The 18,505-nt window shown below is 37.6% G+C and overlaps 1 protein-coding gene across 1 annotated transcript; it reads right to left on the reverse strand.

Annotated features, from left to right (window-relative positions):
- Positions 1 to 4,335: 4,335 nt before the first annotated feature.
- On the reverse strand, positions 4,336 to 18,272 carry LOC130469692 (uncharacterized). Its single transcript, XM_056839120.1, has 6 exons — positions 18,060 to 18,272; positions 16,516 to 16,608; positions 15,548 to 15,934; positions 6,025 to 6,117; positions 5,110 to 5,443; positions 4,336 to 4,532 (listed from the first exon to the last, which is right to left on the reverse strand). Exons 1-6 carry the CDS (start codon positions 18,270 to 18,272, stop codon positions 4,336 to 4,338), a joined length of 1,317 nt encoding a protein of 438 aa, XP_056695098.1.
- Positions 18,273 to 18,505: the final 233 nt, after the last annotated feature.

The raw sequence follows: 18,505 nt of genomic DNA on the forward strand, positions 1-18,505 counted from the left end.
AAGATCTATTGGTGGCCAAGAATGAAGAACGAAGTCCAACCTCAAGGAAAGGTCCAACCTTTAGAGATTCCAAGCTGGAAATGGGACTGTATTTCTATGGACTTCGTCACTTGTTTGCCTAAGTCGAAAACCGGAAATGATACAATTTGGGTTGTGGTAGATAGGTTGACCAAGTCAACAGTGTTTATACCAATGAAGGAAACCTGGAAAATGGAACAACTTGCTAAAGCTTACATTAAGAATGTTGTGAGGTTATATGGAGTTCCTAAGGATATCGTATCGGATAGGAATTCAAGGTTTCTTTTGAATTTCTGGAAAAGTGTGCAGAAGATCTTTGGTACGACATTGAAAATGAGTACAGCCTTCCACCCAGCCACAGATGGACAAACTGAGAGAACCATCCAAACCCTTGAGGACATGCTTCGGGCATGCGTCATTGATTTCCAAGGAGGTTGGGAAGATAGCCTGTATTTGATTGAATTTTCTTATAACAATAGCTATCATGCCAGTATTGGAATGGCACCATTTGAGGCCCTGTATGGACGAAAGTGTAGAAGTCCCCTTTGTTAGAGTGACATCAGTGAAACCGTAGTGTTGGGACCTCAAATGATAGAGGACACCATGAACCAAATTCGAACCATCCAATCAAAGATCCAAGCGGCGCAGGATCGCCAAAAGAGTTATGCAGACTTGAAACGTAGGGATGAAGAGTTCAACATAGGAGAGAAGGTGTTTCTCAAAGTGTCACCAATGAAAGGTGTCATGAGATTTGGAAAGAAAGGGAAGTTAAGCCCTAAGTACATAGGCCCATATGAAATCTTAGAAAGAATTGAAAAGGTAGCTTATAGACTAGCCTTGCCTATGGACTTGCATAAAGTGCATAATGTGTTCCGCATATCTCAGTTAAGGAAATATGTTCCGGATAAGTCGCATGTGTTGCAACCGGAGACCATAAAATTAGACCAAAGTTTAACTTTTGAGGAAAGACTTGTCAAAGGGCGAAAAATCAAAATTTATTAATCAATTAATTTCCGATTATTATGGATTCAAATCTAGGTCATAAAAATTTAAAATTTATTATAAATTTACAATTTTTATGGTGGTTTTTAATTATGGATACCTAATTAAATCGTCAATTAATTATGAAAATCAAATCAAATTCTAAATTATTCGAATTTCAACAAATTAATTACAATTACAAATTAGGTTGTATAATTAACAAGCTTAGGCATTCAAATTTGTTAAACATATACAGTAGGTCAATCAAATATTCAAGATTTAACAACAAGAAGCGCAAATATTTGATTTAACATCTTAAAAATTACAAATTTCGCGTTCGAAAAACTAAAACCTCCGAAAAGTCATAGTTAGGCTTCAAATTTGGGAATTCTGGGTTCGGCCGAAAATTAATCTTTTGTCAAAATTTTGGAATGCCTTTTACATACAGATTTGACACAAAAATCACTCGATTTCGTTGAGTAACGAAGAAACTGCCGAAAAACTGCGCACATATAATTAAATAAACGCAAATTTGCAATTAAATACAATTACGAAAGTTAATCACCCATTTTAATTCCTTGCAAATTTATAAAATTTAACCATGTTAACTAATTAGAGGCTCGTGATACCACTGTTAGGTTATGATACATATAAATGAATATAAATCATGCGGAAAAACCATAAAAGCCAGGATGCCAAATTAATTGCCACATAACAATTAGCATAATTTAGGATGCATACTCTTTGTAGCGTGCCCTCCCTTGCTGCGCCCGAACCGAACAAGAACAAGTCTTTAGGACTCCAAGTGTCGTCCCTCCGTAGAAAGTCCACAGCACGTCCGGATCCGCCTTAGGTTTGACTAACTAGAATCGCCCTTAAGGTACTATGTTTTTCGGCTAATATGAGGCAAAATAAGTGACTGAATATTTGCCTAAAAAAATTATGAATACTTGGAAAACTCGTTGTAAATTGTGAACTATAATCACATATTTATATGGTATGGAATCGGGTATAGAATCCTACTAGGAAACGAATTAATTAATCCGAATTTAATTCAAATTCTATTAATTAATTATCCAGTAGATTTAGGAAATCAATCTTATACGAATCCTAAACAATCAAGGTTTCGTACGCATGCACAAACACACACGCACGCACAGCAGCCCACGAGGGGCGTCATGCTTGCGCGCGCTGAGCCCAGGCCCAGCAATTGCTCGCAGCCCACGAGGGGCGCGCGCCTGCTGGCCTTGCTCGCGCTTTTGTGCTCGCAGCCTTGGCGCGCTGGGCCTGGCCTTGCGCTGGGCCTGGCGTGGCCTTGGGCTACTGCAAGGCGCGCTAGGCTTGCTGGACGTGGGCTTGGCTTCGCGCTGGGCCTTCGTCTAGCAAGCTCGTCCGATGCTTATTCGTACGACGCGCTTCCGATTAATTTCCCGATTGCGGAATTCATTTCCGATACGAACAATATTTAACATTTCCGATTCCGGAATTAATTTCCGTTTCGGACAAATATTTAATATTTGCGTTTCCGGAATTATTTTTCGATTCCGATAATATTTCCGATTCTGACAATATTTCCGTTTCCGGCAATATTTCCGATTCCGGCAATATTTCCATTTCCGATAATATTTTCCGATACGTACCATGTTTCCATTTCCGGCAACATCTACGACTTGGATAATATTTATATTTCCGATACGATCCATATTTCCGTTTCCGGCAATATCATCGTTTCCGGAGTATTCATTATTTGCCTTTGACGATCTCAGCTCCCACTGAAACCAAGATCCGTCGATTCCGAATATCCATAGATGGAGTATTTAATACCATTAAATACTTGATTCGTTTACGTACTATTTGTGTGACCCTACGGGTTCAGTCAAGAGTAAGTTGTGGATTAATATCATTAATCCACTTGAACTGAAGCGGCCTCTAGCTAGGCATACAGTCCACTTGATCTCACTGAATTATTAACTTGTATAATTAATACTGAACTGCATTTATTAGACTTAAAATTAAATGCATACTTGGACCAGGGGCATTATTTCCTTCAGGTTGAGCTAGCAGAAAGTGGGTTCAAGGAGGATAGAAACATATGGAGTCATGCTTGGGATGCAATTGTAGAGGAACCTATGGGAGTTGGTGTAGATAATGACCTAGAGGGAGATGATGATGTGGAGGATGAGGATGTAATGGTTGAGGTAGAGAACCCTAAACTAGTGGCCCATGATCCTACCATTGAGATCTCTAGTAATTCATATGTGGAGCCTGAAGGTAATGGTGAGGTGGCAAGTGAGCCTCATCAAGATGAAAACATAGAGAAGACTCTGATCCGGAGGAAGACTTCGATGATCCTGTAGATCTAGACTTAAGCTTCCAGGGAAATAACGGATAGGCAAGATGCCACAAGTATTTGAAGTTGTAATAGTTAGTTAGTTCTTTTATGTTTTAAATACTAAGCAGCAAAGCTACATCAGTTTAAAGTTAAAGAAATATAAGTTTGAGTTGTTCTTTATTCTTTTCAAGGATGTAATCAACCTTTATATAGTTAGTGAAAAGTAGCAGGTGCATTACACAGACCAAAGGGCATCCTACGATATGCAAAAGTACCATAGGGACAGGTGAAGGTGGTCTTTTCCTGATCGTCTGGATGTATGGGGATTTGGAAGAAGCCAGAATAACCATCCAGGTAACAGAAAAACTTATGACAGGCTAGACTTTCCAACATTTGATCAATAAAGGGAAGGGAAAACTGGTCCTTTTTAGTAGCAACATTTAGACACATATAGTCAATACACATGCGCCACCCTATAACTACCCTAGCTGGGATCAACTCGTTCTTTTCATTTCTAACTACAGTCGTCCCCCCTTTCTTTGGGACTACTTGGATAGGACTCATCCACTTAGAATTAGAGATAGCATAAACAATACCCGCATCAAGCAATTTCATAACTTCATCTTTCACAACATCTTGCATGATGGGGTTCAGACGACGTTGAGGTTGAATGCATGGCTTTTGATTATCATCTAGATGTATCCTATGCATGCAAAAATCCGGGATAATAACCTTTAGATCGTCAATACTGTACCCAATGGTCTTTTTGTTCTTTCTTAGCATAGTAAGAAGTTGGGATAACTGGTCTGCATCAAGTGCAGTACTAACGATCACAGTGCAAAGCTCCTCATTATTCAAATATGCATATTTAAGATTAGCGGGTAGAGGTTTAAGCTCGAGTTTCTTTACCTCTTTCACTAACAAATGGGCTTAAATAACCTCCTTACCTTGGTGCTCTCCTCGAGTTCAAGCTCTCCACCATCAAGAGCCAACTCTAGAGCATCTTATTCAACGCTCCAAGAACTGCTATCACCTGCAGAAGATTCACAACAAAACACTGCCTCCAAAGGATCCCTTTCGATGACTTGGGAGACGTTATCTCGCCTAATAAAATCAACCACATCAATTCGACAACATTGTTCTTCCTCTAGCATGAGACTCTTTAAGGCACTATTCAGATTAAAAGTAACCTTATCACCCCCTACAAACAAAGTCAATTTCCCACTTTTAACATCAATAACCGCCCCCCCCCCCCCCCCCATCGTATGAAGGAAAGGTCTACCTAAGATAATGAGAATTTGAGAGTCCTCTTGCGTGTCTAGCACCACAAAATCCACAGGTATGTAAAATTTACCTACTCTAACGGGAACATCCTCTAAAATATCTAAGGGGTATTTCACATAACGGGGTCGGCCATTTGTAGTGTAATGTTGGTAACCTTAAGCTCACCCATGTTTAATTTAGTGCAGACTGACAAGGGCATAACAGACACACTAGCACCTAGATCACACAAAACTTTATCAATAAAAACGGTGCCAATGTTACATGGGATGGAAAAACTCCCGGGGTCTTTAAGTTTAGTTGGAGACTTGTTTTGCAATAAAGCACTACATTCCTCAGTAAAACCTATACCTCACAAAAACCACATTTCCTAGTCAAAATATCTTTCATAAACTTAGCATATGCAGGAACCTGTAAAATCAATTCAGTAAAAGGAACCGTTACCTGCAAGTTTTTTACCACATCCAAGAATTTTCCAAACTGTTTGTCTAGCTTACTCTTGAGTTGCCAGTTTGGGAAGGGAAGTGCAATAGGTGGTACTTGAATACTAGTTCCCTTCTTAACCTCAGGTGTAGCCTCTTTCTCACAGACTACCTTCTTAACTACTTTCTCCATTGGACCACTGGTAGACACCCTAGAATCAACATCTACAGACATAGAAGGGCCTTCATACCCATGCCCACTGCGCAAGGTGATAGCATTTGCGGTTTCTCTATTCTCGGGAAGTGAAGGAAGTTGCCCTTGGGTTCTCTTTGCAAGACTAGTGGCCATCTGGGCCAACTGGTTATCAATGATCTTGTTATGAGCGGCAAGAGCATCAATTTTAACATCCTTTTAATTTAGAGACTTTTGCATCTGGAGCATATATTACGCATATCCACCAACATAAGATCAGACTGAGTGACCTGAGGCTGTGATTGTTGAGGTTGTGTCTGTTGTCTAGAGAACCCAGGTGCTCAACCAGAATGTTGATTATAGTTACTCCATGGTTGGTATTATTGTTGTGGTGGTGGGGGATGTTGAACCTGATGTGGGTTATGAATATTCATACTCTTGTAAGATAGTAGGGGATTATTTTTGTACCCCTCATTGTAGGAATTGGACTATGGATTATTCTGCTTGTAGGACTGAAATGCGTTACATTGCTCAATGGAGCTTCTACATTCCTGTGCATAATGGCCAAGCATCCCACAACTATCACAAACATTCACAGATTGGGCACTCATTGTAGCTACACTAGCAGGTTGGGCAGATTGAGATGTTGCTGCTTGCATATTATCAAATTTGTAATGTAAAGCAGTCAATTGGGCAGTTAGTTGTTCAATAGAATTTAACTCATGCTTACCACCCTTATTAGATAGACCTCTGGGATTCCCCTACTAGGCATTATGAATGGTCATCTCCTCAATTACTTCCATAGCCCTGGAAACATGAAGTTGCATAAACCTCCCACTAGCAGCAGAATCCAGAATGAGCCTAGACTCGTCACCCAAACCATTATAAAACTGTTGGATCAAGAACCACGGTTGCAGACAATGGTGTGGAACTGTGGACACTATCTCTGAAGATCCTTGTGAAGGAAATAATGCCCTTGGTCCAAGTATGCATTCAATGATAAGTCTAATAAATGCGGTTCAGTATTAATTGACAAGTTAATAATTCAGTGAGATCAAGTGAGCTGAATGCCTAGCTAGAGGCCGCTTCAGTTCAAGTGGAATTAATGATATTAATCCAAAGCTTACTCTTGACTGAACCCGTATGGTCACACAAATAGTACGTAAACGGATCAAGTATTTAATGGCATTAAATACTCTATCTATGGATATTCGGAATCGACGGATCTTGGTTTCAGTGGGAGCTGAGATCGTCACAAGCAAGTGGATACTCCGGAAACGATGATATTTCCGAAAACGGAAATATGGATCGTATCGGAAATATAAATATTATCCAAGTCGCAGATGTTGCCGGAAACGGAAACATGGTACGTATCGGAAAATATTATCGGAATCGGAAATATTGTCGGAAACGAAAATATTGTCAGAATCGGAAATATTATCGGAACCGGAAAATAATTCCGGAAACGGAAATATTAAATATTTGTTCGAAACGGAAATTAATTCCGGAATCGGAAATATTAAATATTGTTCGTATCGGAAATGAATTCCGGAATCGGGAATTTAATCGGAAGCGTATCGTACGAATTAGCTTCGGACGAGGCCCGCTAGACGAAGGCCCAGCACGAAGCCAGGCCATCGCCCAGCGAGCCACACGCACCATCGCACGCCAAGCCTCGACCAGGCCCAGCGCACAGCCAGGCCCAGCCAAGGCCTGGGGGCGCGCGCGCGAGAAGCACAGCAGCAATGGGCCGAGCGTTGTGCGCCTAGCGTGGGCGGCAAGGCTTGCGCGGGTGTACGGTGGTCGTGCAATGCTCGTGCGTGAATCCTAAAGCAATCGGGATTCGAAATATGATTAAATCCTAAAACTATTAGATAATGATTATTTAATAGAATCCTAGCAGGATTCTAATTAAACTAATTAATATCCTAATAGGATTATAATTCCTTTTCCATACCTCTATAAATAAGTGCCTAGGGTCATAATTTATAGATACGATTGAAGTATTCAAAGGGTAAGTTTTTGAAAGAAAAATCAGCCATACACTTGCAAACACAATAGCCGAAATTCCTAGTAACCTTAAGGGCGATTCTAGTTGGTCTAACTTGAGGCGGATCCGGACGTACTGTGGACTATCTACGGAGGGACGACATTTGGAGTCCTAAAGACTTGTTCTTGTTCGGTTCGGGCGCAGCTAGGGAAGGCACGTTACAAAGTGTATGCTCCTAAATTATGCTAAATGATTATGTGTAAATAATATGTTTCCTGGCATTAAGGTTTTCCGCATGATTTATGTTTTGTCATATGTATCATAACCTAACAGTGGTATCACGAGCCTCTTATTATTTTCATAATCTAAATTGCATAAACATGGTTAAAATTACAAATTTGCAAGAATTAAAAGGGGTGATTAATTTTCGTAATTGTTAATTAATTGCAAATTGAGTTTATTTAATTATATGTACGCAGTTTTTCGGCAGTTTTTTCGTTACTCATCCAAATCGAGTGATTTTTGTGTCAATTTCGCATGTAAAAGGCATTCTAAAATTTTGACAAAATTAGTATTTTTCGGCCGAACCCAGAATTCTAAAATTCGAAGCCTAACTATGACTTTTCGGAGGTTTTAGTTTTTCGAACGCAAAAGTTTGAAAATTTAAGATGTTAAATTAAATATTTGCGATTCTTGTTGTTAAATCTTGAATTTTTGATTGACCTACTGTATATGTTTAACAAGTTGGAATGCCTAGCCTTGTTAAATATGGAATCTAATTTGTAATTATGATTAATTTGTTGAAAATTGGAATAATTTAGAATTAATTTGATTTTCATAATTAGTTAATAATTTAATTAGATACCTATGATTAAAAACCACCATAAAAATTGAATATTTGTGTTAAATTTTAGGAAAAATTATTTTAAATAATCCAACCTTTCTACGATTTTCCGTTAATAATCCAACCTTTGGATTATTATCTAATAATCCAACCTTTGCACCCCATTAACTTTTATTGCACCCAACAGGTCACCAACCGGATTCAACAGGTAACTTGTACACGTGTCATGCGACTATTCGTCATAATTTATTTTTATTTTGAAAATGTATAATTTCTTTAATTTTTTTTTCTCTTTTGTTTTCCTTCTGTCTTCTTTCTGGTTTTTTTTTTATTTCCTTCCTCTTGACTTCCTCCTCACCAACAAAGGAAACAACACTTTGTATCTACATCATCTTCAATGTTTTCTCTTTCATCTACGCGAATTAATTCCACTTCATTTCAAATTTTGAATTGAAAAGAAAAAAAAGCCAAAACCAACCACACAAAATCAATCCAAAAAACAAAAGTAAGAAAAAAATATCTACAAATTCAGCATTACAAATTAACAGTCAACAAAGATGAAATTTCAAGTGGAATTCGAATCATGCACCATATATTACATGTATAAAAGTATAAACAAACATAAAAAAAGGCCAAAATTATTTTATACTCGTATAATTAATTAATTTGCATGGGATGCACAAAGGATTGGTGCGTAGGGAGTCGAAACGTCGGTGGTAGTTTAGGTGTGAGGAGTTTCGATTTTCTCTCTCCGCCTTCTCCAGCTTGTTGCGGTGGCAGAGACGATATTTTTAGTCAGTTTTGATGGGAGATTGGTTGGAGGTGGAGTTAGGATGTCCATGAATGGTATTAATTAAGGTGTTGATGGTGGTCGCATATGAGATGAAGGCGGGGGAGAGAGGTCGGATTTCGAGGGTGGGTTGGTGTTTCAGGGAGACGGGTATATGATTTATTGAGTGGGGTTGATTTTTTGGTGGGCTGGTATTATGGCAGTAGCTGGGAGGGAAGAAGAAGATATATCAGCAAACAACTATGAAGGTAGAGGAGTTAGGAGGAAGGAGGTAAGGGAAAAAAACTGGAAAAAAAAAGTTGACCTTTTTTACCGGTTTCCGGTCACTCGGGTTTAATAAAAGTTAATGGGGTGCAAAGGTTGGATTATTAGATAATAATCCAAAAGTTGGATTATTAACGGAAAATCGTCGAAAGGTTGGATTATTTAAAGTAATTTTTCCTAAATTTTAAATTTTTATGACCTAGACTTGAATCCATGTTAATCGGAAATCAATTAATTAATAAATTTTCGATTTTTCGCCATAAAATTATGAAATTAATATGATTTATTAATTTGTCATTAATTTTGAAAATAAAATTTTTAATTTTTATGCGATTCGCTCATATAACTTGCACGCACAAAGCAATGGACGCTACGTGTTACCCTTAAGGGGTGTTGTATAGTGCGGGCATGCGACGACGAGCAAGGGGGCTCGTCGCCCATGCGGTACGAATGCAATGAGCAAGGCTATGGTGCACGAGCACAAGGCAGCAGCCCTGCCTTGTGTCGTGTGCTGTGTGCGATGAGCGAGTGGGCAAGGGCGAGAGCAAGGCAGCGAGCAGTCGCGTGAAACGCGCACTGCCTCGCGCAGCGATCGAAGCCTCGCGCGCAGCAAGCGCTGGCTCGCGTGCGACGAGCGCTGGCGCGCGCCCAGCGATGGTGAGCAGCGAGCGTGCTTCGATGATGCCTTGCGATGGTGAGCAGCAGCAGATGCGACGCAGCACATAGGCTGCGCGCACATGGCCAGCGATGGCTGCGTGCGTGTGGCCTATGGCTGTGCGTTGCGTGGTGATGTTGCGTACCTTGAGTTACGATTAGATCGTTTTAAAATTTTAATTTGAAATTTTCAGTTTATGTAATTTTAATTAATTTTAAAATTAATAATTTTAATTGTTTTCTTGGATTTTAATTTTGAATATTATAATTATAATAAATTTCATTTATTCTAATTATTTTACTAAAATTAAAATCATGAATTAATTTAAATATGACTGAAAATAAATTAAATATGTGGATTCAATTATAAATTTATATGAGCTTTAAATTTTAATTAAATTTTTATGTTTTCGGTTAGACTAGAAATACATTTTTATGTTTAAAAATTAGTAAAGCATATGAATTTATTGGTTTAAGTGGGAGCCCTTTTAGTCATAAACTCTTGATTAGGTCTACAAATCCTTAAGGTTAAAACAACTTGATTAGAATTAATAAGGACTGAATAATTTGTAGATTATTGGTGCCCTTGATTAATTGCTGCAAATATTTATGTGATGCATAACGTGTTTTACTAACCAGCTATGTGGGCCATTCATGATAATGAATGGGTGAATGGTATATATTGTATATGTACTGTTTTGTAGGTTATGAAGTGACTAGTATGGCCCAAATAGGATAGAAAATATGGTCTGCGTACCATTAATTTGAATGTAATTGGTCTAAAGTACCAAAATTGTTTTTCAATTCAAATATGGTCTGCGTACCATCAAATAGTTGTAATTAGTTTAATTATAGCTTATCCTATTTGAAGAAAATGGTGCCTCCCACGGAGATTTTCGAGACGGACTTTGAAGTTGAAGCTTCAAGATGAAGTCGGGCCATACTAGATCACATTTATCTTATGCATGCTTTAAGTTATTTATTGCTTTAAATATGTCTTAATTATGCATGAGATTGTGGCTTGATTATGTTGCATGATTAAGGATTTTAGTTCACTTAAAATCTAATCAACATAGTAAGAGCCTTAAGTTCCAAACTTAAAAATTGAGTTAAAAGGTGCCATGCCAAAATATACACTTGCTTGGATATCCTTTACATCAATCTAGTAATAGTTTTCGCTCAGCGAGGTGTTACTTATTGGTCCTAAAGGGGCAAGGTACACAAATAATTGTGAGTACATGTTAGTTTTGGTGAAACTCAACGATATAAGTAAGGAGTCTTTTTATGTCGTGGCAAAATCGATAGGTTTACCTAATAAGTTCTTAGACGTACCTATCAACCAAGAATAGTTTCTAGACTATTAGCAAAAGGTTTTTGCTTACCTAAAATGTTTCAGGATTGAGTCGACAAACTGTGCTTAATTCTTCAATGGTTTTAGGATCTTGGAATCATTTTATTCACACCTGCCGGAACAATAAATTCGAATAAAATGCTAATAACTTGTTTGAATTGCATGATTGCTTTAATTTTCAAGTTATTACTCATGATAAATGATTAGACTTTGCATGCTTCAATGTATGTTTTAATTATTGTTTATAATTAAATATCTTGCACTGCAGTAAACCCTTTTAGAAAGGTAACAGTAAATTTCCTTGATTGGTAGTGAATCCAAGAACGATTCACGGAAATGAGAGAAAATGAGCAATTTAAAATGTACGTTTCTTATAGCGACTTTTATGGTTGTTTTCGAGTATCAAAATCGAATGGCAAACCAATTGGTGCTTGTGAATTCAAAATACACTGTAGTTTTGAGATCATAAAGCATTGAGCTTAAACGCTCATCTTTACCAATGGTTAGGAACCTAACATCTTTGTCCATTTAATTCTCGAATGAGTCTAGTCCCTAGACATTCGAATAGATCGATGCTTAGAGAACTTTAGAAGCTTCTGGTAAGATCATCTAGTTGAAACAAAATATTCAACATAAATTAAAATGGTAATTAAGAACCTTTTTGGAGTGACATTGGACATGTCTAACAAAGTATAAAAGTCAACACTAAAGAATTCAATTCTTAAGACTATAAGAAAGGGTACAAGAAATAGGAAAACAAGGAACAAATAAAAGGAATTTAAGATTCCGTTTCTACCTATAAGTTTATGTTTAAAGAGAAGTGACCTAGCAATCAAACTTCCTTGGTATCATATACCGCTTGAGGTTCTTACTTCGGTAATAACTCAAACTATGGAAGCTAGGATACACTAAAGGCCTACAAGTGGGATATGAAGCATGGCAATGCTACATTAGCTGTAGGGTCATCTAGTTTGTTTTAAGTCCTTTCATAGGCTAGAACTTAATGGCTATTTTGTTCCACAATCAGCATACCTAATTTCTGTTTTCAAACACAGAAAGACTCACATTCAGAAGAACAAAAAAAATGTTTGTTTGTTTATTTGAATGAAATGGTCATTTACGGGTTGAGTCAATATGCTTGATTAAAACAAACAAATCTTTAACAATAAAACTTTACTAGGTTCAAATCAATCTCTTGATTTGAGTTCCATTAACTTTTAGCATTGTTGCTTAGACCATATCAACAAGTTAACATTCAAAAGCTCTATTTTGATGGACTATTGAAAGTTGATTGATTTCTAGATCAATTTAAGACAACTAGTCTTACTTGTTGAAAGTAACAAAAGATATGAACTATTGTTAGAACGCCTAGACAATAGAGTTCAAAGCTAAAGAAAGTTTTTATGACTTTATTATTTCACATGGATTGAATATAGGTTTATTTACTCAAATGTGATATAAGTTGAATCTGTTTGGCTAGTTTAAAGATTCAGAAGTATAAAATCCACTTGGCAAGAAATCATAAAGATCTAGGTTAGATCATGTTGTTGATTACTTATACCAAGAATGATCATCAATGATTGTGTGTTGTAATTTCACGATCTAGCTCCATAAGATATGGTATATCTAAGTTGGAATGATCGAAGTCGATTAGTACTTGATTCGATCAATGATGGATCATAAAGACTTTTCCTATAATTTCTAAACAAAATGCTCAACTACCACCAAACTAAACCAAATTCGTCAAAGCTATTGAAAAGTAATTTCAGAATATCTTTTCATAATATATATCTAGAGAGTTGCCAAACTCAGTGGGAGCTTAGCGTTTGTTATTCAACAAACTAAGGCCCAAGTATAGATATATGTTTCATTGTGATTTATTCAAATGAGACACAAGGGTATTGTTTCTACCACGAATTTTTTAGAACATAATGTTTGTTTGCTCGAAATAATGTCCTTTTGGAGATTCGTTTCCAAAATGACAAGTGGGAGAAAATAGACCTCGAAAGTCTTCGAGGCGAACAACAAACATAAACGGACATTCCGGAAGCTTTTCGAAGTTCTTCAGAAAATCCGAACACTTATTCTTAAGGACTTTAGAAGTGGCTTTAAAGAATAGACATCTCTTAGAAGACTTTACAAGTGCTTCAAGGAGAACAGAATATTCAAAGGACTTTCAAGTGGCAGTTGATATTCTATTGTTTGATCGATGTTTTATACCCAAGTAGGCATAGAGTTCAAGTCACTGAAACTATGAGATTCTTCTATTAAAATAGTGAAGAATCATGGAGTTCAGGTCACTGAAGCTATGCGATTCTTCTATTAGATAGTGAAGAAACCTACAACTTGCAGTCAAACTATTATCATGTAGATTAATGAGTTTGTGACTTGTAAGAAAGCTATGACGAAATATAGATTCCCTAAAATGGTTAGAGGCAATACATAGACTCAAATGTTTAAATGGTTAGAGGCCATAAAATATACTCAATGTTTTGATGACAAAATTGAAATTTTGTTGATTTGCAAGAATAGTTTCACACCTATTGGTTGCAAGTTTGTTTTAAGGATAAAACCATCAAACATGGAATTGTGTTCACACACAAAGCTAGATTAGTTGCTAAAGGTTACAAGCAAATTCATGGCATGGATTGTGTTGAAACCTCATGCATAATCGTAATGCTCAAGTCTATAAATCAAGCAATGATTGCATATGGCAATTGGATGACAAAACGTATTCCTCAATCAAATGTTGGAAGAAACTATGTACATGGTATGTCATAGGATTTGTGGATCCAAGTAATGCTTGAAAAGGAAGCTAGCTTATAAAATCTAAGTACAGATTTAAGCAAGCAATTGGGAATTGGAATTGTATTTTAGTGAAGCTAATAAATATTTTAGTTTCATAAAATGTACATGATTCTTATAGATATATAAGAAGTTTAGTGGGAGTACATAAAAACTTAATTGGTCCTATGTGTATCACACACATATCTCTCTATTGTGAAATAACATTCAAATGCTAATGACTTATATTTGAGATTATTCATCAATGATGGACCATGGCGAAACTTAGTACATACTGGGTATTAAGATCTATTTACAAAGATCTTATGATATTGTTTTAGATTAAGTAATGGCATTTACTAAATCAAACACGAAAGACTCCATTGGAGATATTCGATCCATATGAATAAATCTAAGTAATGAATGTTTGAACTATGTATAAGCATTTACTAAGTTAAACATCAAAGGATCTAAGTGAGATTCTTAACCTATATTATATGTCAAAGAATTTAGCTGGAATTAGTATCTACTGAAACTAGATGAGCTAAAGTTACATGAATAGAATTCAATTGGGAATTATTCTGCAAAAGAATTTATCATGTATGATATAATATAAGGATCGCCAAAAATGTATCGTATGACTTTAGGCATGACGAACATATACCAATCTCTATTGATCTAAGTGAAGATCAACTAGATTGAGATCAAGAAAAACTTATGGTACTTGAAAAGGCACATAGGAACAGTTCTTGACTCAAGGAAATAAAGATATGCTAAATATTGATGCTACACGCATAAACACTGGCAAAGGATCAAGCAAGATCCCTTTGGAGTTATCCATTGATAAGGACGAGCTATAGAGCATCGTGTTTTGAAATGGCAACATGGATTGGAGACCATGAGTTGTTGCGTGGGAAATTAAATATTAATTTCTATGTTCTAAGATACATATGGAAAGTCTTCCACATATCTGTGAACTGCTTGGATAAGTAAATCCAAACAAAGCATCACTAGCAACCTAAACAGTTGAAGTAAAAGTACTTATTGCCTAAGAAGCAATAAAACAGAGTTGTTTATATAAGTTCTTCATTGAACTTGGGAAGGTCACATGTCTGTGGACTTAATGGTTCTTCAATGCAAAATGCGTAGAACCACTAATGTAGCAAGAAAGACTAGATCACAAAATAAACATACTCAAAAGATCTTATCATCATATCTCGAAGAACATTCGATGAAAAGGATGTTAAGATTGGCAAAGTGTGATAACTAAACCTATGCAACAAGTGAGAAGCAACACTCACGTTGTAGCACTGGAAATCAAGCATAGCTTTGAATTCCATGAAATGTTTTAAAGATGGGTTTGAGGCACATGTTTAATTTAGTGCAGACTGACAAGGGCATAACAGACACACTAGCACCTAGATCACACAAAACTTTATCAATAAAAACGGTGCCAATGTTACATGGGATGGAAAAACTCCCGGGGTCTTTAAGTTTAGTTGGAGACTTGTTTTGCAATAAAGCACTACATTCCTCAGTAAAACCTATACCTCACAAAAACCACATTTCCTAGTCAAAATATCTTTCATAAACTTAGCATATGCAGGAACCTGTAAAATCAATTCAGTAAAAGGAACCGTTACCTGCAAGTTTTTTACCACATCCAAGAATTTTCCAAACTGTTTGGCTAGCTTACTCTTGAGTTGCCAGTTGGGGAAGGGAAGTGCAATAGGTGGTACTTGAATACTAGTTCCCTTCTTAACCTCAGGTGTAGCCTCTTTCTCACAGACTACCTTCTTAACTACTTTCTCCATTGGACCACTGGTAGACACCCTAGAATCAACATCTACAGACATAGAAGGGCCTTCATACCCATGCCCACTGCGCAAGGTGATAGCATTTGCAGTTTCTCTATTCTCGGACAGTGAAGGAAGTTGCCCTTGGGTTCTCTTTGCAAGACTAGTGGCCATCTGGGCCAACTGGTTATCAATGATCTTGTTATGAGCGGCAAGAGCATCAATTTTAACATCCTTTTAATTTAGAGACTTTTGCATCTGGAGCATATATTACGCATATCCACCAACATAAGATCAGACTGTGTGACCTGGGGCTGTGATTGTTGAGGTTGTGTCTGTTGGCTAGAGAACCCAGGTGCTCAACCAGAATGTTGATTATAGTTACTCCATGGTTGGTATTATTGTTGTGGTGGTGGGGGATGTTGAACCTGATGTGGGTTGTGAATATTCATACTCTTGTAAGATAGTAGGGGATTATTTTTGTACCCCTCATTGTAGGAATTGGACTATGGATTATTCTGCTTGTAGGACTGAAATGCGTTACATTGCTCAATGGAGCTTCTACATTCCTGTGCATAATGGCCAAGCATCCCACAACTATCACAAACATTCACAGATTGGGCACTCATTGTAGCTACACTAGCAGGTTGGGCAGATTGAGATGTTGCTGCTTGCATATTATCAAATTTGTAATGTAAAGCAGTCAATTGGGCAATTAGTTGTTCAATGGAATTTAACTCATGCTTACCACCCTTATTAGATAGACCTCTGGGATTCCCCTACTAGGCATTATGAATGGTCATCTCCTCAATTACTTCCATAGCCCTGGATACATGAAGTTGCATAAACCTCCCACTAGCAGCAGAATCCAGAATGAGCCTAGACTCGTCACCCAAACCATTATAAAACTGTTGGATCAAGAACCACGGTTGCAGACAATGGTGTGGAACTGTGGACACTATCTCTGAAGATCCTTGTGAAGGAAATAATGCCCTTGGTCCAAGTATGCATTCAATGATAAGTCTAATAAATGCGGTTCAGTATTAATTGACAAGTTAATAATTCAGTGAGATCAAGTGAGCTGAATGCCTAGCTAGAGGCCGCTTCAGTTCAAGTGGAATTAATGATATTAATCCAAAGCTTACTCTTGACTGAACCCGTATGGTCACACAAATAGTACGTAAACGGATCAAGTATTTAATGGCATTAAATACTCTATCTATGGATATTCGGAATCGACGGATCTTGGTTTCAGTGGGAGCTGAGATCGTCACAAGCAAGTGGATACTCCGGAAACGATGATATTTCCGAAAACGGAAATATGGATCGTATCGGAAATATAAATATTATCCAAGTCGCAGATGTTGCCGGAAACGGAAACATGGTACGTATCGGAAAATATTATCGAAAATGGAAATATTGCCGGAATCGGAAATGGAAATATTGCCGGAATCGGAAATATTGCCGGAAACGAAAATATTGTCAGAATCGGAAATATTATCGGAATCGGAAAATAATTCCGGAGAAACGGAAATTAATTCCGGAATCGGAAATATTAAATATTGTTCGTATCGGAAATGAATTCCGGAATCGGGATTTTAATCGGAAGCGTATCGTACGAATTAGCATCGGACGAGGCCCGCTAGACGAAGGCCCAGCACGAAGCCAGGCCATCGCCCAGCAAGCCACACGCACCATCGCACGCCAAGCCTCGACCAGGCCCAGCGCACAGCCAGGCCCATCCAAGGCCTGGGGGCGCGCGCGCGAGAAGCACAGCAGCAATGGGCCGAGCGCTGTGCGCCTAGCGTGGGCCGCAAGGCTTGCGCGGGTGTACGGTGGTCGTGCAATGCTCGTGCGGGAATCCTAAAGCAATAGGGATTCGAAATATGATTAAATCCTAAAACTATTAGATAATGATTATTTAATAGAGTCCTAGCAGGATTCTAATTAAACTAATTAATATCCTAATAGGATTATAATTCCTTTTCCATACCTCTATAAATAAGTGCCTAGGGTCATAATTTATAGATACGATTGAAGTATTCAAAGGGTAAGTTTTTAAAAGAAAAATCAGCCATACACTTGCAAACACAATAGCCGAAATTCCTAGTAACCTTAAGGGCGATTCTAGTTGGTCTAACTTGAGGCGGATCCGGACGTACTGTGGACTATCTACGGAGGGACGACATTTGGAGTCCTAAAGACTTGTTCTTGTTCGGTTCGGGCGCAGCTAGGGAGGGCACGCTACAAAGTGTATGCTCCTAAATTATGCTAAATGATTATGTGTAAATAATATGTTTCCTGGCATTAAGGTTTTCCGCATGATTTATGTTTTGTCATATGTATCATAACCTAACACCTTGAACCTTTCCCAGGCCTCAAACAAGCTCTCATCTACCAGTTGTGTGATAGCAATAATCTGGCTCCTCAGACGAGCAGTTTTCTCAGTTGAAAAATATTTTACATAGAATGCAAGAGCCAGAGATTCCCAATCAGTGATTTTCATAGCCTCTCGATTGAGCCCATTGATCCACAACTTTGCTTTTCCACTTAGAGAAAATGGGAAAAACATCTCTATGGTCTGCTCTGGTACATTCTTCTGCTTAATAGTAAAGCAATATTGAATGAAGGACTAAATATGAAGATTAGGGTCCTCACCCTTCTCCCCACCGAATTGGTGCCTCTCAATCATATTTATCAAAGCATGCTCAATTTTGAAGCTTTCAGCTGCAATAGAAGGCATAATCGCCTTAGGTAGCAAAGACAGACTTGGCTTGGAATAGTCTGTAAGCCTCGGTTCTACTA

This window comes from Spinacia oleracea, chromosome 3, assembly GCF_020520425.1.
Source record: "Spinacia oleracea cultivar Varoflay chromosome 3, BTI_SOV_V1, whole genome shotgun sequence".
In the NCBI taxonomy this organism is placed as follows: domain Eukaryota; kingdom Viridiplantae; phylum Streptophyta; class Magnoliopsida; order Caryophyllales; family Amaranthaceae; genus Spinacia; species Spinacia oleracea.